Raw genomic sequence first — 22,539 nt, forward strand, 5'->3', positions numbered from 1 at the left:
TTAAGAGCGGGGTTTAAGTGTAAAAACTTTGGGAAAGAGGCAGAAACAGGAATGGCATGACGAAAGATCATGTAAATTAAGAGTTTGTTTCATTGATAAGATACTTGCTTAACAAGAATAATTAGACAAGGTGAAGTGTGCACCACGCTTTTGAATACTTTCTACTGCAGTAACTAGTGAAGGCTGAGCCGGATCCCAAATGGTTAAAGCATACTGCAATTTGGAATGAACTAAAGTTTTGTAAAGAGTTAACTTCAGGGAGGAAGAGGCAGAGCTAAAATTATGGCGTAAGTACCTATGCGTGCGGTTAGTGTTATTAGTAACATAGTCCACATGTGAATGCAAAGAAAGGTTATTTGATACGTGAAGGCCCATATACTTGCGAGAGGTAACTGACGTCACTGGGGCACCATTAATAAAGTATGTATGCATGGCAGTGTTAACGAGATATTTGCATGGCCTTACATTTACTAGCATTCAGTAACCACTTAGAACACCACTCAGCTACACAGTTAAGGTTGTCCTGCAGTTCTTTGGAATCGAATGGATTAGTAATTGCACAGTAGAGAACAAAGTGATTTGTGAATAGTTTCATGAGAGAAGAAAAAGTTGAAATGTTGTTAATGTAGATTAAAAAGAGAAGTGGACCCAGAATGGAGCCTTGAGATAGACCTGCTGATACATCAGAAAACCAAGAATTACGGTTGTTATCATTAGCAAACTGCGCCCGATCAAAAAATTCAGTTCAGTCAACTTAAGCAGAAGGGAATTGTGAGTCACAGAGTTGAAGGCTTTGGCAAAATCAATAAATATGCAGTCGATGTCGATACTTAGATCATAAATTTCAAAAAGATTGTTAATAAACGATAAGAGCTGTATTTCACATGAGAAGTACTTACGGAAACCATGTTGACAGAAGTTAAAAAAGGAGTTATATTCTAAAAAAGTCAGCCAAATGCAAATATGTTTACAGAATTTTACAGAGAATTTTACATTAAATGCTTGTTAGTGAGATATGCCTGTAATTGCTGGGTAAGTGTGTGTTGCCTGATTTGTGAACTGGAAGCACCTTTCCCACACACCAGCTATATGGAAGAACAGAATGCTGCAATGACTGTGTGAAAATATGCAAGAAAATAACAACAGAAAATACATCAGTACATTTCAAGATTTTTGAATTGAGGTAGCCTGGGCAGGCACAGGAAGATGTTTTTCGATTGTTAATTAGGCAGCTAACACAAACCCAGTCAATAGTAGTTGGATTCATAGTAAGAAAACCTGAATTTGGTACAAGTGGTAATCTATGTGGCATCACAGTAACATAGGAAGAAAATACATCATTAAATACATTGCAGCACTTTTCAAGAGAAGCAGGTTCATCGTTGGGGCAAGTTAAATGGGTGATATTACTTGGAGTACAATTAACTATAATCCAGTATTTTCAAGGCTTGGTTTGCAACAGGGATGGAAGTGTAACAATGTAACAATGTGCTGTTTCACACTAGTGGCAGCTGCGTTGTAGTCATTTTCAGCATGGTAGTAAGCAGACCAAGCGATGTCACTGCGTGAAGCTTTTTTTGCAATGAAGCAACTGGTTTTTTGTGTTATGAAGTCGCTTCAAAAAGGGGTTCAACTAACGGTATCGTGGTTTGCAAATCAAAGTCCTTTGCGACACGATATGTTCGTTTCGTGGCAACATTTTATTTTTGACGATACACCAATTTTTTTCAATACAGCTCCGATCACAATTAGAAATGTACGAAGCTGCTAAAATTTCCATTTCAGTGGTAATTGAAGCCAAATCAGCTTTGCTGTAATTGTGAATCACTTTACTGTTTTCTTTGTGTCTTGATGTGAAAAGTGAGTGCATGGTGATCATTTAAGCCTTTTAAGTAAAGAATTAAGGAAACTACATCAGCATTTGTGATGAGAATCAGGTCTAGTATATTAGATGAAGAGGCAGATACGCGCGTAGATTTAGCTACAAGCTGGGTGAAGTGGAAGTCCAGACAAGTGTTTATAAACTGGGTACTTTGAGAAGACTGGGACATTACTTTGTCATTGTGCCAAATGATATTGGGCAAGTTAGTCACCAAGAAGGAAAATTGGCGAGTTATGGTATCTGACAACAATTTTGTTTAATGCGGTGTGAAACAATTGCTGTGACATAGTTACTAGAGCAAATAAGGCTAACAGAAAAAGGGTGGTACAAGGACAGAGCACTAGACTTCAGCTGACAAGTTTTATTCAGATAATCATGCAAAGGGACTACCGTATGCTCAGAACCATGCGCAGACAAATGCACAAACGAACGTGCCACAAGGAGAAAAACAAATGTGTAACGAAGCCGATAAGCACCCACAACGAGCGAATACAAACCATTGGCAAAGTTCTTCTCAAGATACAACACTTCTTTATCAATGAGTGCCAGAGGTGGTGTGCTTACGCATTCATCAGCAGTGTTTAAAATGCAGAACGCTTCAAAAATTTTCCTATCTAACTGCCTGGCAAATCATCAGAGTACAACATATAATGGTTTCCAGCAAGTACGGACACGAGCACAAGTAGAAACGGACAGGACAACTCTAGAAACGGACAGGACAACCAGCGTGGTCCTCTCCATTTCTACTTACTTGTGCTCCCGTCCGTACTTGCTGGAAACCGTTATATGTTCACCATGCACCAACTGGCCCAGCAAACTACTCTACTAATCTGAGTACAAGTGTATTATGAAAATGTGGGGAGCAATTACTTTTTTGGCAGTGGTCAGCCAAGTGGCCAGTGCCTGCTAAAGCACTTACAACAGTTCTCGTTAACCTTGTTCACGCTAGTAAACATGCCACAGCAATAGCATCAGCACTAACTAGCCCAACTCTCTTTGTTCATTGCGTTGTGAAGGTCATCGCAAAATGATGTCGAAGTAGTTGGAGGCCGATAGCATATGCAAAAAATGACATCTCTGTTGTCGAACACAAGCGCACAAACAAATTCTGGTGGAGTTTCCATGGGAACAGAGCTTGAAATGAGCATTTCAGTAACTGCAATCAAGACACCTTCGCCTGATCGCTCACCATGATCGCAGTGAAAAAATGAATACCGTTTTCCACAATAAAAAATTTCTCTAGTCTTTATCTTAGCAGAGAGCCACTTTTTGGTAAGACATACAATGTCAGCAGCGCATAAATAAATTAGTGAAGACGTTGCAGTACATTTATATAGTAGGCTTCACAGTTAGTGAGAAAAACTTGATATGTTGTTATTCCTTTGCACATCAGCTAGTTATGTCGAACTGTTTCCTTCAATAGCTTGACATGACCGAACCGAAGAGCATGCTTCACATGGCATGTCAACTTCACAAATATTTCTTGTTCACAAATAGCTTGTTTAGCCGTAGTGAATATGGTTGGTGTGTTGCCTTAGTAAAATCTAGTAGCTTTTCCCTAGACTGGCATGTTGTTCTGCATAAATGTTCACCCGCAGACACTCCGGCGAATTTCAGGTTGGATTTCAGTGCCAGAATTTTGTCCTTTAGTTTAAAGCAGGAGATTTCAATTATAATTAGATGAGTCTATCAAGACTGTAAGAGCCAAGTCTGTGGGCTCTACATTCCATATTCTCGGGGACCTCAAACTTAAGATGAAGGGATGAAAGGTTACGTGCCAATTTTTTGGACAGCGCCCACGTTTCTGACGGATTGTCAGAGGTACCACAAAATATTAAGTTATCCCGATCGGAGCGGTCTTTTAGATCAAGACGTGTCAGGAGAGAGGCATTTTCAATTTTTAACACCCTGAGCTACAACTACAGGTACGTCAGCTGCTGACGGGTTATGCTCAAGTCATTCAAAAATCGATTAAACTGTCATTAGACACCAGACACTTGATTAGTTAACTCCACCTGCTTTTCTTTTAAATCTGTGATTTTCAAGTGTTCCAAGTACAAGTAGTAGCAACAATAAGTGGCAGTAACTGCTGTTTGTAGAGCTTTCAAGGTGATGTAAGGCCTTTTTAACCACCACAGTGGCAATTGCATTCTATTGGGGAAAGACTTCAGTGAGCAATGCAAAACTGCTCATGTACTAGATTTGGGTTAAAAATGCCAATAGGCGTATCTCACAGTTTAAGTCTTGCTCTGAAACACTAGACCCAATCAACCAACGAATCATGCTTTGATAAACAGGTGTTAAAATTTGTTGCCTATATTTTACTTGAAAAATAAATTTTACATGTTCACAAAGTCTTTACCTCAGCTGCAGTGACATCCAGTTGTAGATGCTCCGCTCACAGACAACAGCATCCTGTTGTCTTTCTAAAGCTACTGCCAGTGTGACTTCTCCTGTCTGTTCAACTTAGGTGGCTGTGCCATCTTTGGTGTACAACATTCAGAACAACCTGCTCTATGTTGGTGCCACCCATTTGGATGCAGCCACATGTCAGGTGAGACATTCTGCATAACACTTAGTATATGACTACATGGAACCACGTGACCATTGCAGAGCAAGCCTTGGATATTGAAAATACCATAATTACAGTGGAGATGTTCTTCATCGCCATGCATTGCAATCTCAATGGTTGTGATACCTTTATGCAGACCTTCTATATAGGAGTGTATAGTTGAAAAGTGAGAATACTTTTAGAGCGCAGTTCTTAGGTACCCCTTCTTGCAGATAGCGTCAGTGTCAGTGAAACCGAGTGAATGAGCACAGCGAAATATGAAACAGAATGCGGAGAGCAGCTGGGGTATGAAAGATGCGAGGAGGGTGCAGCGCAACCAGGAGGCGAAAAGCAGAGGAGGGTATGACGAAAAGGGTGAGGTGGAACGCGGAGTGCTGGCATGACTAGGCATGTGGCTAGTGTGGAAATAAAGCGCTGACGTGGGCTTCAGGCCCACTGCACATGTGCTACAGTCGAACCCAACTGTATCAAACCCATTTACATCGCATTATTCTGTATATCGAACAATTTCTGAACATGGAATAGTGACAATGAGTATATATAGCAAAAATTATGCTTACATCAAACAAATATAGTAGCGACTCCCGATATATCGAACAACAAACGGCACAAAAGTGCCCCCACAAGTTGGCTTTCCCTCATGGCAGCGCGGTTCCATTCAACCACTCTCCCTAGCATGGCCACACTGCGTCAGGCGAGCCGTCGACACTCCCCCACAAAAAAATTATCCTGACCCGCCCGCAGCGCTTGCTCAGACAGCCAATCAGAGGCTCTTGTGCCATCGTCGTGCAAGATGGCACAAGTGGGAATTGTCACGCTGCTTTTCTGGTTCATTGTGTTTGTGCCTTGTGGGCCTTCTCCCACAGTGTTACCATGATGAAGGGGCAGAATTTGCTTTTCGCCGTGAAGCTTGACATCATAAATTGGGTCGACCATGGTGAAAAGTCGGATCACCCCATTGGGTGCGAGATTCCAAGGAGCACTTTCAGCACGATCTTGAAGAATAAGGGGGAGATTAGGGCTAAACAGACAAACTCGCAACCCGGTGCCCATGGCACCCAACGCGTATGCACGGCCGTGTACGAGTGGTTCATATGAAATTGCTTCAGACGTGCCGGCTTCCGCATGCCCGGTGATGACTAAATTCTGACGAGTGTGAGTGTGATGAAGGTGTTGTCAGTGTTGCCGAAGCTTGTAGCGAGCTGTCAGAATTTCTGGAAGCCGTTGGCGAATCAATGGTGGACGAGTTTGTGAGTGCAGATGATGGTGTTGCGACCAGGAGATCCCGAAAACGAAGACTACATTGCCGACTTCGTACCGAGCACAAGTGAAAGTGGGCACAGTGAGGAAAGCAATGATGGTCCTTTGCCCACATCCTCCGAGGTGATTGGTGCACTCGCACTAGTACAGTGCTTTAAGCACGAATGTGGAAGGTTATGGCCTCAGCTGCTTCGACTCTTTAGACAATGTGGAGAAGTGCGTGCGTCGCAGGCACCAAAATTGCTCAAGCAGAAGTAAATACAGGACTATTTCATGCAAAACTAAGCTAGTTTCACCAACAAAATGATTCCATAAATAATAGATGCAATTATGATGTCCAATTCTTTAGCAGGCATATATCGAATTATATTCTATATCGAACTGATAGGCGTTTTTTTGCAAGCTGGATATAGCCGGGTTCGATTGTATTCGCCTGCGGAATTCGCAGCCACTAGGGAATGCACTCCGCACGAGCCACACGTTCACGCTTACTTTCAGAACAGTGAGCGACGCAAATGGTGAAAATGCTTCGTCTGTCAGTGCTGCTCAATGAGCTGCCCGAACAGATGCTCAGCAGCGGTTTTGAGAGCACCTTGTACTTGGGAAACAAATTGTTTGCCATAATATTTCGCGAATTCAAAACACCTAAACAGCTGCCCTTCAAATTTGCATTATGGAATATCGTAGTCAGAAATTTTTTGGGGAACAACAACATTCCGCTCAATCCACTGCAAGCTTCTTTATCAGAGGTGACGGCCGAGGTGGATTTTCACCATCTGATACAAAATATGAGCGCCAGATCACATTGGGATGTAATATAGTAAGATGAAAGGCATAAGTTAGTTTATCAGACAACTGTCAACCAATTTGATGCAAATTTGTTGTGTTTGAATAAAGTGACTAGAATGTTAGAAAAGAATGTTTAATCATCATCATCATCATCAGCCTATTTTATTTCCACTGCAGGACGAAGGCCTCTCCCTAAGATCTCCAATTACCCCTGTCCTGCGCTAACCAATTCCAACTAGTGCCTGCAAATTTCTTAATTTCATCACTTTACCTAGTCTTGTGCCGTCCTCAACTGCGCTTCCCTTCTCTTGGCAACCATCCTGTAACCCTATTGGTCCAACGGTTATCTAACCTATGCATTACATGATCTGCCCAGCTCCATTTTTTTCAATGTCAATTAATGTCAATGTCAATGTCAATGTCAATTAGAATGTCAATGTCTTAATGTCAATTAGAATATCAGCTATCCCTGTTTGCTCTCTGATCCACACCGCTCTCTTCCTGTCTCTTAATGTTACGCCTAACATCCTTCGTTCCATCGCTGTTTACGCAGTGCTTAACGTGTTTTCGGGCTGCTTTGTCAGTCTCCACATTTCTGCCTCATATGTCAGCACCGGTAGAATGCACGGATTGTGCATCTTTCTTTTTAATGATAATAGTAAGCTTCCAGTCAAGATATGACAATGTTTGTTGTATGCGCGCGTACACATTTTTCTTCTTCTGTAAATTTCCTTTTCATGATCAGGGTCCCCTGTGGGTAATTTAACTAGGTAAACATGCTCCTTCACTGACTCTAGAGGCTGACTGGCGATCCTGAACCCTTGTTCCCTTGCCCGACTGTTGATCATTATCTTTGTCTTCTGCACACTAATCTTCCACCCTGCTCTTACACTCTCTCTGTTAAGCTCCTCAATCATTTGATGTAACTTGTCTCCGGTGTTGCTGAACAGGACAATATCATCGGCAAATTGAAGGTTGCTGTCATATGTGCTGTTGATCCTCACTCCTAAGCTAGCCCATTTTAATAGCTTAAATACTTCTTCCAAGCACGCAGTGAATAGCATTGGAGAGATTGTGTCTCCTTGTCTGACCCCTTATAGGTACCTTCCTACTTTTCTTGTGTAGAATTAAGGTAGCTGTGGAATCTGCAGATATTTACGTAAGCATCCTGTACTCCTTGATTACGTAATGCCTCTACAACTGCTGGTATCTCGACTGAATCAAATGCCTTTTCATAATCTATGGAAGCCATATATAGTGGCTGATTATACTCTGCGGATTTCTCGATTACCTGTTTGATGACATGGATGTCATCCATTGTAGTGTATCCCTTCCTGAAACCTGCCTGTTCCCTTGGTTGACTAAAGTCCAGTGTGGCCCTTATTTCATTGGAGATTATCTCGGTGAATATATTATATAACATTGTAAATAAGCTAATGGGCCTATAATTTTTCAATTCTTTACTTCTCCCTTTTTGTACATTAGTATAATGTTGGCACTCTTCCAGTTCTCGGAACCCTTCAAGTCGATAGACAGTTCGTATAAAGGGTCACTAATTTTTCAAGCATTATGTCTCCTCAATCTTTGATTAAATTTACTGTTATATTCCGTCTTCCCCTGCCACTTTTTCCCGTTTCATGTCTTGCAAGGCCCTTCTAACTTCATTGCTAGCTATAGGAGGAGTTTCTGTATCCTGTTTATTCCTGTTTCGAATGGAGTTATCCTGAGTCATCTGGGTACTCTACAGGTCAGTATAGAATTCTTCCACTGCTTTTACTGTATCTCCGAGATTGGTGATGATATTACCCGGGATATCTTTCAGTGCATACATCTTTGTTTGTCCTGTGCCAAGTTTCCTTCTCAATGATTTCGGGCTGCATCCATTTTTTACGGCTTCTTCAGTCTTTCTCATGTTATAGTTCTGAATATCGCTTATTTTTGCCTTGATCAATTTTGAGAGTTCCGCGTATTCTATCTTATCTCTTGAGTTGGACACTTTCATTCCTTGTCATTTATTCATTAGGTCCTTTGTTGGGAGAGCTTACCTACTAGTTGCCTTGATGCCTTACCTCCCACTTCAATTGCTGCTTCTGAAGCCAGGCTAGTTATGGTTTCGCATGACATATGTGTTACACATGACACATTCATTACCTCTATGTCATCTTCATCTCTCTTTGCTGCATATTTGTTTGCAAGTACCATACTGAATTGGTTTGCTTTTACCCTTTCGGTGTCTAGGCTGGCCTGCTTCTTCTTCACTAGTTTACTCTTTCTCTCTTCAAATTGAGAAGAATCCCAGCCCTCACTAACCTATGATCACTGCACTTTACCCTACCTAACACTTATACATACTGCACTATGCCGGCATCAGCAAAAAGTATGAAATCTATTTCATTTGTTTCACCATTAGGCTTTTTCACATCCACTTCTTGTTCCTACGCTTTCGTGAAGAAGGTGTTCATTATTCGTAGCTTATTAATTTCCGCGAATTCTACCAACAACTATCCTTGAGTGTTCCTCCACTCGCGGGCATGTTTCTGTGGCAGTGAAGAGAAAGCTGCGGGGGCGGAGCTTCTGCACATGTGTTACCGCGCCAAGTAGTCTGCCAGCATTTGACAGTATTTTTCGTTGGTCGGAACAGATGCTGAATAGATGCAGCTTCCACATGCGACAGTTTCACGTTTGCCCAGACGTGGAAGAAGAAATCCATGAAATAAGTATACTTCCACATTCAGTGGTGTGTTTTTTGTCCTATTGAAGTGCTGCTAATAAGGTGTTTGTTTTTTCTCCCTGAGCTTAAACTAATGTGGATAAAAACACTGGACTCTATTCAGAAGCGCTCTCTCTTGTGCGCACTTTGCCTCCTTAGTTTTTCCTTCATTGCCACAGAAAGTTGTCCGCAAGTATAGCATTGATGCCGTAGTTGCTAATTGCTTTTTCACCAGCCTCCTTTTTTCCCACTTTTGCATTGAAGGCGCCTATTGCTGCAGTATACTGAGTTCGTACTTTTCTCATCATTAATTCAACATCGTCATAAAACCGATCTATTTCGTCATCATCATGACTGGAGGTTGGAGCGTAGGCTTATACTACTTTTAATCTATACCTCTTAAGTTTTATTATGACTGCTGCTACCCTCTGATTAATGCTGCAGAATTCGTCAATATTTCCCAGTATGTCCTTATGGACATAGCAGGCACTGTACTTTATACTGCTTCTTATCTGGAAGTTCCGTATAGCAGAGAATGTATTGTATTTGCTAATGTATTAATTTTCCATGTTCTATGCATACTCCTTTCATTATGCTGATGTTTATTTCTTTCCCGATTCCATACTAATATGTTACCGTATTTCCCCCTTACACTATGCCTTCTCGAAGGCCTGTAAGGTACATGTAAATAAATAAATAAATAAATGTGGCCATTTGTCAGCACTGTATAAGCCTCACCAGTTCTAAGCTCACTAAGGCCAATGATATTTCAAACAATGCCAGATATTTCCTCAAAGAGTCCTGATAGGCTAGCTTCACTCGAGAGAGTCCGAGTGTTAAACGTTGCCAGTGTCACTTTCCATTGGGGGCCTGTCCGGGTCCAGAAATTCCTAAAAAAAAATTTACCACTCTATAAATTCACAACATTGGTTATCACTGTCGCGTAAAACAGCATGTGGAGCATTTATACAGAAAAGAGTAACGTGTTAGTATAGTTCAGATAAAATTATTACTTCAACTGCACGATCGAGTACCATTCACAATAAAGCGGTACATTCCATTAATTGTACTCCGGTTAATTCGATTTTTTTTTGTTTATTCGATCCCGGCCAAAGGTCCCGGCCAGTGCCCATGCATTTGTATGGGCCCAAACTTTCGTTATTTCGATCATAAAATTGGTATTCTCTGGATAACTCGAACTTTGCTAGTAAGCACGCACGCGCCTGAACCTTATGGTGACCCCGATAGCGATCCCGTTAGTGGCAGCCTCTGTCATGGCGGAGCTTAGGGAACAGTGAATGCATTGAGCGCACATCATCTCTCGTCGAAAATGCATATATTCGGCCCTCCTTAAGAAGATTTTCAAGCGACAACCACAGCACAGTGTTTCATTACGGTCTTTACCCGATTCTAACGCGTGCCTGTTTTTTATAAACGAAAACTGATCCGAAAATTTCCTGCGTGGTGCAATCGGACGCAAAACCAAAACTGCGTTCGCAATGTTTGCGTGCTTTGCCGCATAACACAGATGTATTGCAGCGAAGCTAGCTGGATAAAGCGGTGTGGCGAAGCTAACTTAAGAAAACCGCCGCCATTGTGAAATTTTTCTTGCTAAAAAATAGGGTGTGCGTTATATTTATACCTTGTTTAGGAGCTTTAATGTCATTTCTACAATAGTTTAGTGCTTTGGACGCATAGAAAGCAGGCGGGTGTTTTTTTTTCTTTGGGGGTTGGTGTGTGTTAGAATTGGGCAACTACTGCTGAATGATTCAGTGGGGTTTTAGCACTTTTTTCTGCATCTTCTTTAATTCTACCCGCCGGATAATTCGATCAATTTCGTCGGTTCCGTCAGGGTCGAGTTAACGGAACCCGACTGTATTTTGTAGAACAGTTCCTGAAACTTTCATGTGGCAGGACATGCCACCAATATTTGTGTAATTGCCTTTCTCCTTCAGTCTATTTATGCATAATCTCTCAACCAACAGTAAATCTGCTGAATGGCTGCACATGTATTACACAAGAATAATAAACAGTGCACATGTTGCTGAGCCTATTTTCCTTCAAACAGAAATGTAACTCAGCAGCACTTGGTGCCTTTCTCAAAATGCCTGCTATGCAAACGAACCGTGTTGTAACTGGGCAAGAAGGCAGCTGCTGCAAGCGTCATGGTGGACAAGGTTTGATGCAATAATCCAGCATCTTGCTTGGTAATATATACAGAGCACTCATAGCACATTGTGTGTGACATAACAGCGCTAGTTGCTCTTCATTGTTACGATAAACCTGAATTTTACCAAGTCGGACTTGCAGTCTAGTACTCTTGAATGTCGTAAGTGTTGCTGCCACATCTTATAAAGCAGATAACTTATTGCTTCATTAATTACTGCGACAGTAGCTAAGTTCTCAAAACAAGCAAAGTTTGCCTTGTCCATCCATTCTGTTACACTGACGAGAGCACACAATGATGATTCCTTTTTTTTATTGTCAGGCCACCTCATGATCATCCCCAGCTTTGCCATTTCCACTGCACAAGAAAAATAAAACTTCTCCACAGTCATCTCCACTGGGATTTGAGCCCATTACCATGAAACAGTGTGCTTGTGGGAGTCGAATGTGCCAACCACTGAGCTATCGCACAAAAACAGTGCTGGGCAGTTAGTGAAAGATCTTGCATTCGTCATAGACACTAAGGGCCTTGGCATCTGCGCAGGTTTTGGAGGCCAGAATGAGCGATACTGCAGTGGACGAGGAATACATTATGTGTATCACCTAGAAATTGTCCTTGACAAGTTGGCGGTGTGTTTGTGTATAATTCTTCATTGTCATACTCTGGAAAACAGTGTCGGCAGCACAAAGGATGCTTATGTGACAATGATGATAAGCCTCAAACTTGACACATGCTCACAATAGTGAATGTGCCGAGAATAAGTTTGTCCAGAATAAACAATGTGAATGCCAGCAGCGATGATGCCACATTCAGGGTGTCTACCAACAGGGAAAACCGGGAATTCTAAGGGATCTTGAATAGTCTGGAAATACTCGGGGAATTTCTGCTTATACCAGGGAAATATAGCTAATTTTATTGAATAAGAAGAAAAGTCGCGCTAATGCTGGGACACGCCACATATCCCATAGAGTCAATGTATAAGAATGTCTGAAATTTCAAATGCAAGAACCCTTCGCCGTCCGATTTTCCGGACTTTTTGCCGTGACCGCAGGTCCGAAACGGCATTCATCAAAGCCGCCACCGCCGCCATTTTTATTATCTCGCCGCCTCGAACCGACACTCGCACGCAGATCCCCTGGCAGCCATAGCCACCACCGCAGCAACGCTAGGTCTAGCTGCTTTGACGTTCGCCGCTAAGCTTTCTGCTTTTCGGTGCCGTGTTTTTCATTAAATCGATTCGCCGCTGTCACCAATGGCACGGACTCCGCCTTTATAGTCCTCGCGGTTGGCTTCGAAGCTTGGAAAACACGACGTGTTGCAAAATGCCGGTTTCCGAAAGTTGACTTCGCCTTGATACAGAAATGTCATGCGGTGAAGCTTAACAAGCGTGTGAAGGGGGCAATTCTCACGGGATACAGTATGTATTCCTTAATTATACATGCGTGCACATGCTGTATCCTGTCACAGTACGAGCACCGATATGCCTAATAGGTGCACTGGCTTGCCTTCAGAGCTTTTTCGGACGTGCCTGTGGTGATTTCAGCCCTTAAGGGTAGTAAAAGACATGCATTCATTTTTTCGGACTGCCCACTTCGGACGTTTTCCCGGTCCATAGGGTGTCCGAAAAATTGAATGTTGACTGTACAACAGACCAAGAGGCTTCAAACGGTCTGTGGGGCGAACGCAGGGCAGAAGGAGGACGAGAACACAAATGACCGATGCATTGAGGAATGAATGGAAATGGAGGTGTGCTACCACTTCTTTTAAGGAGCATGAATTCAAAAAGCAAAGTGTTGGCTGACACCGAGATGCAGGTGTCCCTCACCCAAACCAAAATAAACTCTTTAAAGCAGTACAACCCAACACTGAAGTGTTTTGTGCGGGCTGAGAGTATGTCAGTACAGTTAAGTTTGATTTTCCAGCTGCTGAGAGAGAATCTCACATGTGACAAAGTTTGGGCCTCATACCAATGAGCTTGCTATCAGTTGATAAAAATAGCTCATATTCGAAAATATTTGCTTCTGTATGCATCTCTTCTTATTCGTATTTGAAAATGTTCGACTCGATTTGCAACAGGCTTTACCATTCTTTTCGAATATATTTTATTAGCTGTGCATTTTATGAACCCGTACCTTCTGCTTTCATTTTGAATAAAATAAACACTACTTCTTGTATTCAAACTGGATTAAGACGTTTTTAAATTTTTTTTAACATGCGTGTCAGCCTGTCTTGACATAAAACAAAGCTCAATAGCATCGCGAGCGTAACCAGTGCTGGGTGATTGTACTGCGGAAGATAGCAACGTGTCAAAGGGCAAGGTGGAGTCGCGGCCATACAAAAGGTAAAATGGTGAAAATCCGGCAGTGTCGTGACGGGACGAGTTGTATGCGAAAGTGATGTATGGTAAAGCGACATCTTAGTCACGGTGATCGTCGGAAACGTACAAGGCCAGCATTTCAGTTAGCGTGCGGTTGAGTCGCTCGGTGAGGCCGTTTGTTTGAAGGTTGTACACGGTAGCAATCTGCTGTTCTGTAGAGCAGGAGCGGAGCAGGTCATCGACGACCTTTGATAAAAAGAAGCAGCCGCGATCCGTCAGCAACTGGCGAGGGGCGCCGTGGTGCAGGATGACGTCGTATAGTAAGAAGTCGGCAACATCTGTAGCCCAGCTGGTTGGTAGCGCTCGTGCGATGGCATATCTCGTGGCATAATCGGTTGCTACAGCAATCCATTTGTTGCCTTTGATAGAAATTGGAAAGGGGTCAAGGAGGTCTAGGCCCACATGAAAGAAAGGCTCTGTGGGGATATCAGTTGGTTGAAGCAAACCAGCGGGAGGCGTAGCAGGCGTCTTCCGGCGCTGACACAGGTCGCAAGAAGCGACATAACGGCGCACAGAGTGATAAACGCCGGGCCAAAGAAGTGGCGCCGCAGGCGGTCGTTTGTACGAGTGATGCCCAGATGTCCAGCAGTAGGAGCGTCATGAAGTTGCTGGAGCAAAGCTAGTCGAAGGTGCTTGGCAACGACTAGGAGGAGCTGCGGGCCGTCAGGACGAACACTACGATGGCATAAAGTTCCATTGCGCAAGGTGAACATCCGGAGGGACGGGTCATTGGGTGAGGAGCTTAGGCGTTCCACAAGTGTTCGAATAACAGGATCTTTGCGCTGCTCGTCGCCAATATGGAGGAAGCCGGAGATGGATAGAATACTGATGTCCGAGTCTGCATCGGTATCATCCGGTTGATCCACGGGATTGCGGGACAGGCAGTCAGCGTCTTTATGCAGGCGCCCTGACTTATACATAATAGAAAATGTATATTCCTGTAGATGCAATGCCCAACGTGCAAGTCGTCCAGTTGGGTCCTTCAAAGAGGAGAGCCAGCAGAGGGCGTGATGATCGGTTACGACGCAGAAACTCCGACCGAAATGGTACGGCCGGAATTTCGCGGCCGTCCATATGAGCGCCAGAGATCTCTCGGTAATGGGAGTAATTTCGCTCAGGCGTGGAAAGAAGGCGGCTAGCTTAAGCGATGACACGGTCTTGGCCCTGTTGATGCTGAGCGAGGACAGCGCCGATGCCATCACCACTCGCGTCAGTTCATACTTCAGTGGGCGCAGAAGAGTCAAAGTGTGACAGAATTGGGGAAGTTGTAAGCTGCTCAATCAGGGTAGAAAAGGCTTTCTCCTGCAGTGGTCCCCTAGAGAAAGAAACGTCTTTCTTAAGAAGGTCAGTGAGAGGGTGAGCGATGTCGGCAAAATTCTTCACAAATCACCGGAAATAAGAGCTAAGCCTAGAAAACTACGGACATCGTTTTTTGAACAAGGTACAGGAAAATTTCGCACGGTGTGAACTTTCTGTGAATCAGGTTGGATTCCGGCAGCATTTACAAGATGGCCGAGCATGTTAATTTCACGGCGACCGAATTGGCACTTGGAGGAGTTTAGCTGAAGGCCAGCCCTGCGAAACACGGAGAGTATGGTTGTGAGGCGCCGCAGGTGGCTTTCAATGTTCAGCGAAAACACAATCACATCGTCGAGGTAACAGAGGCATGTAGACCACATCAAGCCGTGCAAGAGAGAGTCCATCATGCGCTCGAATGTAGCTGGCGCATTGCATAATCCAAACGGCATGACTTTAAATTGGTACAGACCGTCCGGTGTGACGAAGGCGGTTTTCTCGCGATCCATCTCATCGACGCTAATCTGCCAATAGCCGGAGCGGAGGTCAATTGATGAAAAGTATTGGGATCCGTGAAGGCAGTCAAGAGCATCATCAATGCGGGGCAGGGGATAAAAAATTGGAGGACGCTTAAGCTTCGCCTTCAAGAGTGGGACGCGACAGCGTTCCCGTCGACCCGCCAAGGGGTATAAGACAATGCGCTACGGCACAGCGATCACTTACGTTGCGCCCCGCATCGGACTTAGCGCCCACCTATCACGCGGTGAGCGTCGAGCAACGCAGCGTTCGGCGCGGCAACGAAACGTGCGCCTGAGCGAACGGAACGAACCAAAGAACTCGGTGTCTCGGAGGGGAAACGATCTACGCCAGCCAAACGTCGCGATCGACACGGGCAGAGAGATAGATAGTAATCTAAAGAAAGGACCGGGAGCACGGCGAAGCGTCGTCAGGGGAGAGGGAGTCCCGCGACGCGCCTGGCAGCGGTCCCAATGCGCGCGCGGCGCGCCTCCTGTCGGGGCAGCGCCGTACATTGAGAGGAGGGGGTCTTCTGTGTTTGCCGCAAGATGGCTCTGCGTGTGCGGAAAGCGCAGAAGAAATGCAGCGGAAACGCACTTCGCAACTCATGTAATTGTGACTTCTGTACGTTACATGTTCATAATTACCGATATACACCGCAGTATAACTTTCCACGGCTCGTTTCGAAGGCAACACCGCATTCACTAGAGGCGCGTTTGCACCGCTGGGAAGCATCGAACTCGTGGCTGAGTGGTAGCGTCTCCGTCTCACACTCCGGAGACCCTGGTTCGATTCCCACCGGGCCAATCTTGGAAGTTGCTTTTTATTTATGAAGCGCCTGCCGTGATTTATCGCTCACGGTCAACGCCACAAACGCCGACGCCGACGACACCGGCTTTTCTGCGACACGAGCTCCTTAACGCTATCGCGTTAACATCCTTCTTTGTTATCCTGTTGAGGTGACGGTAGTCAATGCAGAAGCGCCACGAGTTGTCTTTTTTCTTTACTATGACAACCGGTGATGCCCACGGGCTACTGGAAGGTCCAATGATGTCCTTGTCCATCATCCTGTCTACTTCTTTCTGTATGATGGCCCTTTCTGTTGCGGAGACAGGATATGGCCGCCTATGAATGGGGCTGGCGTCGCCGGTGTTGATGCGATGCGTGACAACAGATGTCTGGCCAAGTGGATGGTCGTCCAAATCAAAGATGTCCTGAAAAGATGACAGGAGGTGACGAAGAGCTGTTGTTTGCTCGGAGGGAAGGTCAGGGGCGATCATCTTAGAAACATCGTCTGCAGGCGTCAAGTACGGAGGAGTGGGTGACAAAGGCCCGTTGGTACTGACGAAGGATTCAGAGGTCAAAGAAGAAATCTCGAATTCTTCCAAAGGAGTGATATGCGCTATGGCGATAGCGTAAGGCAGCACATGCGACGAAAATCCAAAATTGAGGATGGGCATGCGAGCGCAGTTTTCGCGGATCCGGATTAAGGTGCTCGGTAGGGCAATATTGCACGACAAAACCACGTCGGTAAGCGGTGACACGACGTACTCGCCATCAGGTACAGGAGGACAGGGCGTCAGGAGGACATTCGTAGCCGCCTGTGGAGACAGCCTTGCAAACTCAGCAGAACATAAGCGGTATGAAGCACAAGTTGTAGCGTCGGTAGGAAGCGGCAGATGCAACTGTACAACACCTGCGGAGCAGTCAATTTGGGCAGAGTGTTTCAAAAGGAAGTCGAGGCCGAGAATTAGTTCGTATGGACAGTGTTCAAGGACGATAAATAGAACAACGGTATAATGGGCCCCAATGGTCACACGTGCTGTGCACATTCCAAGGACAGGTGAAGTACTCCCATCAGTGACTCGCACAGTGCACGGTACGACGGGTGTCAGAACCTTTTTGAGCCTTCGGTGGAGAGCAGCGCTCATAACTGAAAGCTGCGCTCCTGTGTCAATGAGAGATCTAACAGGAACGCCATCAACTTCAATGTCCAGTAGGTTTCCACATGTAGGCAGGGTCAACAGAGGATTTGTGGGCCAGGTCGGAGTTGCAGCTTCACCTCCGGTAGCTGCACCGCCTAGTTTCCCAAAGCGAAGCGACAGGATGCAGAAGGGAACGAAGAGCGGTGAACGAGAGGCGAACGGGACCTACGAACTTGCAGAGATGGGGAGCAGCTGGATCTTGGTGGAGCACTGTCGGCATTGATGTTCCTAGTCAGCGTATAGGGTGAGAAAGTACGATTGTCTGGTACTTGGCGGTAGTGCCTTGGAGACGACCACCGAGGAGGCGACGACCAATGGTTGCGGCAATGACGTGCGATGTGTCCAATACCAGAACAATTAAAACAGATAGGTTTATCATCTGCTGTGCGCCAGTCAGCTGGGTTGCGACGAAGGGGCGGAAAGCTTTGCATCTGGGAGCGAGCGGCCGGAGAAATCTGGTAGGTGTTTGTATGGCGAACCGAGCAGAGAGATGGGATGCCCAAACTTGCTATTTCCTCCCGAACGACCGCTTGTATAAGGGAGATAGCGGGCACGTTTCCCCGACAGTCGGAACGAACTGGAGCTGGAGCCATGGCCTCAAGCTCACGGTGAACGATGCGCATGATTTCTTCCGGTCCTGTGGGTCGAACGAAGCGGGGTGGGTCTTCACAAGAAGATGTCGTGGCGTTATTGGGCAATCGGTCGAAAGTTTGAGCGACGCGGCGACCCTTCACTTGTTCGAAGCGCTGGCACTCCTTTATAATTGCATCCACAGTGGCCCAATCCTTGCAGATCAAGAGATTGAATGCATCGTCTGAAATACCTTTCAATATGTGACCAATCTTGTCTGCCTCAGTCATGTTATTATCAGCCTTGCGACAGAGGGCCAGCACATCCTGTATGTAGACGATAATAGGATTCTGTGCATGTTTGAGCGTGACACGCACGTTCTTTTTTTGCCGCCAGCTGACGACCGACAGGTCTGCCAAACAGGTCTCACATTTTTTCTTTGCAGACATCCCAGCTCGTTAGGTCAGCTTCGTGTGTGTCATACCATTGCCTCGCAGTTCCTCTTAGGTAAAATATCACGTTTGTTAGCATCATTGTTGGATCCCACCTGTTGTTGTTGCACACTCGTTCGTACATCATAAGCCAGTCCTTGATGTTGGTGTTGTCCGTGCCACAAAATGTCCTTGGGTCCCACGGATGAGTGAGGATGACCGTTGGCATGGGCTGCTGAGGCGTTTGATGTGCTGATTCCGATCACACTCAACAGGGAATTTTTGCATGCATCGTACGTTTGCACATTGCTACTAGATGGCAATAGGAGGCAATCAAGGAAGGTTATGGGAGATTCATTATGCAAAAAGGGCCTGGGGGATTTCATACACATAACTAGATAAATTAGGTTAAGTGGCCCGGTCTCATGTAAGGCTCGTCGAAATTGTGACAAGAAACTCGAGCCTATGAGTTATGTGGGCCATATAAATTGTAGTAAACGTTCACTTCTTAAAATAACAAGCATAGTGTAATGCACGGACCACGTATACCTGTAAATATCTCGCTAGATGACTACGACCACTCGTCACAATGGTGGCATTACGAAGAACGCTGGCAGCGGGGTCGAACGGTTCGATACAGCTGCAAAATTCACCGCGACTTTGCAAATTAGATTTATCATCATCATCTGCCTATTTTTATGTTCACTACAGGATGGCCTCTGCCAGTGATCTCCAATTACTGCTCTCTCTGAACTTAGACTGTGTGATCTGCAACACTAGGGGTGTGGAGAGGCCCGCTGTGATTGCTCGGTGGCTATGGTCTTGGGCTGCTGAGCACGAGGTCGCGAGATCGAATCCCGGTCATGGCGGCCGCATTTCGGTGGGGGCGAAATCCAAAAACATATATTTAGGTGCATGTTAAAGAACCCTAGGGGGCCAAAATTTCCAGAGCCCTCCACTACGACGTGCCTCATAATCGGAAAGTAGCTTTGGCATGTAAAACCCCATAATTTTTTATGGGCGCGAAGAGTATACCCGGCAAGGAAGACAGCAGCCATCCCTGCTTGCATAGATCATTGCACCCACCAATGATTACCAACAATTAGATACGGCCTGGGGACCGCGTAAGCATAAGCTGCGCAGTCATCCATAGCTACGGCAAGGATAGAGGAGATGCACACTCTCCTTCCCAAGCACACATTGATCATATGACCTCGAACTAACCCGAATTGAGCGCATGAAAAGATAATTGCCATCAAGCCTCAGTCCTTTGTGACTCCCTGTTACATGCTTTTTCTCGTGCCCACAATGATGGGTCGCTCCTTCATATGGCTTTTGGACTTTAAACGGAACATCATGGCGACAACAAGACATAAAACGAGAAATAGAAAACATGCATCGAGCTCACCTCTACCATGACTGCAGATGTCGCAATGTACACCTGCTACGAACACAGCATGAGTACCAACAACAAAGCCAACAGGGATGCTGCTTATTGGAACTTCGCCAGAACCCTTCTGATGCTAAGACGAAAACATATAAACGCGATAGCATTAAGGGCCCCATGTCAGAGAAAATTTGGTGTCTGTGTTGGTGTCCACGGTCCGTGGCGTTGTCTGTCAGAAAAAAATCATCTTGAACCACAACAACACAGGCTCCCATCGTGGAGCATAGGCGTTACTGAACTAATTGAATTTCTCAAAGTAATATCCATCAGAAATTTGTAATGTCTTACTTACACACAAGGTACAGACATGATAGTGTCGTATTGTAATTTGAATATACTAGAAAACATAATTTTGTTACATGGAAACTCAAACACAAACCCCTTTTTCTTTGGTTACGGGGGTATGAGCCACTGTTGAGTCACTGCTTGTAGCCTCTGCCTTACGGGGGTATTAACCATTGCTCTGCCCTGCACTGCCACTGGGATTGGCCCATCATTATTATCTAACGGGCCCTGTGTCGCAAAATATCTGGTGTCAGTGTCGGCGTCAATGCGGCCAGATGATGCTATCAGGTTCCACTCTTAAAGGCGAAGCTTGTGGGGTCTGATGTGGGGATTCTCACACCGTACTCTTGAGACAAAGGAACGACAACACAGTAGTGCAAACAATCACAAGGGCATTTATTGCACCTTTCATACATCAATGCCTGCTAGCCGAGCTGCTATACACAAAACATACCGATGGGCGCGCGACAAATCTAGAAGTCCGACTCACCGCGTCCTCGCGAGCGAATATGTTCGCTCCATGCTAAATCCCAACGCCTGGTCGTTCGCGTGTATAGTCACGCGAATCATGGCGCGTTCGAAGGCGGCCACGCGAGGCGGTCTCGCATAAGCCTGGGTCGCCGCGCGCTCGCGGGAGACGTCCCCGCGGCGCGCCGACCCGCCGGGATAGAGAGTTGCTGCACGTGCGGCCCGCTCGCTGTCTCGAACCCAAGAGAGCAAGCGCCTTCCTTTCGGCGCCCAAGTAACCTCGCGATGCGCAACACTAGCGCCATCTCTCGGACTGCGCCTGTACCATTCCGACCGCCGCATGTGCGGCGAAGCCGCACTACAGGAGACGCGCTATGCGGGAAAAACATCAGGGGAGGCGCGAGGGTCGCGCATCCCCACAAGCTTAAGCGTCCTCCAAGTTTTTTAGTGAAGCTGTTTATGCGGACCCTGTGCTGTCGTTTTTGGAGTTCACTAAAATTATCATCATGAGCAATGGCTCGAGCGTCGTCATTTTCTTCCACCGCTGGCTTTTTGGTGCCTCTTGGCGCTACTATGCAAACACGCTCGTGCCACTGATTCTGCGTTCGTCATCGTCTTCCACAGCTGCCTCCAATGCCGCTCATCATTCCAGCGCAGAATTTCACTTCTCTTCTATTGTCGTAATGGGGAGGCCACATTTATGGTATGGCCATTCATTGTCTGATGTGATGGACAGATTTAATTTTGAAGCACAAGGCTGTGATCATGAAATGTAAACGCCGTCATCTGCTGTCAACTCAAGAGCAAGCAATGCGAGAGTCAACATCTCCAGACAAAGCAGTGCAAGCGGAGGAGGCACACCGAGCACTGTAGACACAAGAGACAGCAACTCAAGATCAAGCGGTAGAAGAAACAACACAAGGCCAAGCAAATACAATGTTACGCACAAGATGAATAAAAAATCAATCAGATGGTTTTTCTTTCATGCCAAACCTTGCTCTCATTACTGGCATGCAAAATAAGGGGCGGGGCAACTTGCGCACGAAAAAGAAAAGCATGGCAAAGCACAGACAGAAACCTCACACGCAAAAAGAAAGAACACTGGGAGAACTGCAATAAAAAGTGCTCCTAAAGCATGCTCACTATGCAAAGCATTCAAAAGTGAAAATGAGGTGAAGGAATGGTGAAACAAAAGGTTTACAATATAGACTGCTTGCGTAATTTGACTTGTATAGCGTAACACTCGGTGTAACTAACATAGCTTCGCTGTTCGACCATCTTCATGGACCGGAAGGTGTGGTGATTTTTTTTTCCCACCGTATTGGCACCAGCAGAGACCTAACACCAGGCGCACGAGGAGACAGTGCACACGAAGGTACCAGCCATCTCAAATTGCAAGCTTGAACGCAGTGCATATTACCTCCAAAATAAGGCATGCCTTAAAATATGTAGTACTCTTCAGGCGCAGGGACAGCCAAGTGCAGTCACTACAAACTAGGAGAAAATGTGGGCTTAACTGTCTGATTTGGCGTAACTAGCTGAATCTGTCTGGTTCTGAATATTGTTCGCTTTTGTTCTAATGGAGGGGTAAACCTTCATGAATGTAGCGTGGTGATAAGTCTTGATAGACGAAAGAAGTTGGGAGCTATCGTATAGCCCTGATCCCTTCTGTACCAGGGCGCCGTTTTTGCAGAGAGTGCTCCTTCTACAGTATGTCAAAGATTGGTGGTGAGGGAATTCGCACTCTCTGGACCGGAGGGGATGGGGCGACAACAAACCCACCC

At 45.5% G+C, this 22,539-nt stretch overlaps 1 protein-coding gene across 2 annotated transcripts in view; it reads left to right on the top strand.

The window, feature by feature from the left end:
• Nucleotides 1-22,539, top strand: part of LOC139060249 (UDP-galactose translocator-like) — a 76,597-nt gene that overhangs the window by 8,376 nt on the left and 45,682 nt on the right. For both annotated transcript variants that reach the window (XM_070539337.1, XM_070539336.1), the window contains exon 3: nt 4,353-4,436. In XM_070539337.1, coding sequence (XP_070395438.1) covers nt 4,353-4,436 — 84 coding nt within the window. The remainder of the gene's footprint in view (nt 1-4,352; nt 4,437-22,539) is intronic.

The sequence above is a fragment of the Dermacentor albipictus genome, chromosome 5 (genome assembly GCF_038994185.2).
Source record: "Dermacentor albipictus isolate Rhodes 1998 colony chromosome 5, USDA_Dalb.pri_finalv2, whole genome shotgun sequence".
Taxonomy (NCBI): Eukaryota; Metazoa; Arthropoda; class Arachnida; order Ixodida; family Ixodidae; genus Dermacentor; species Dermacentor albipictus.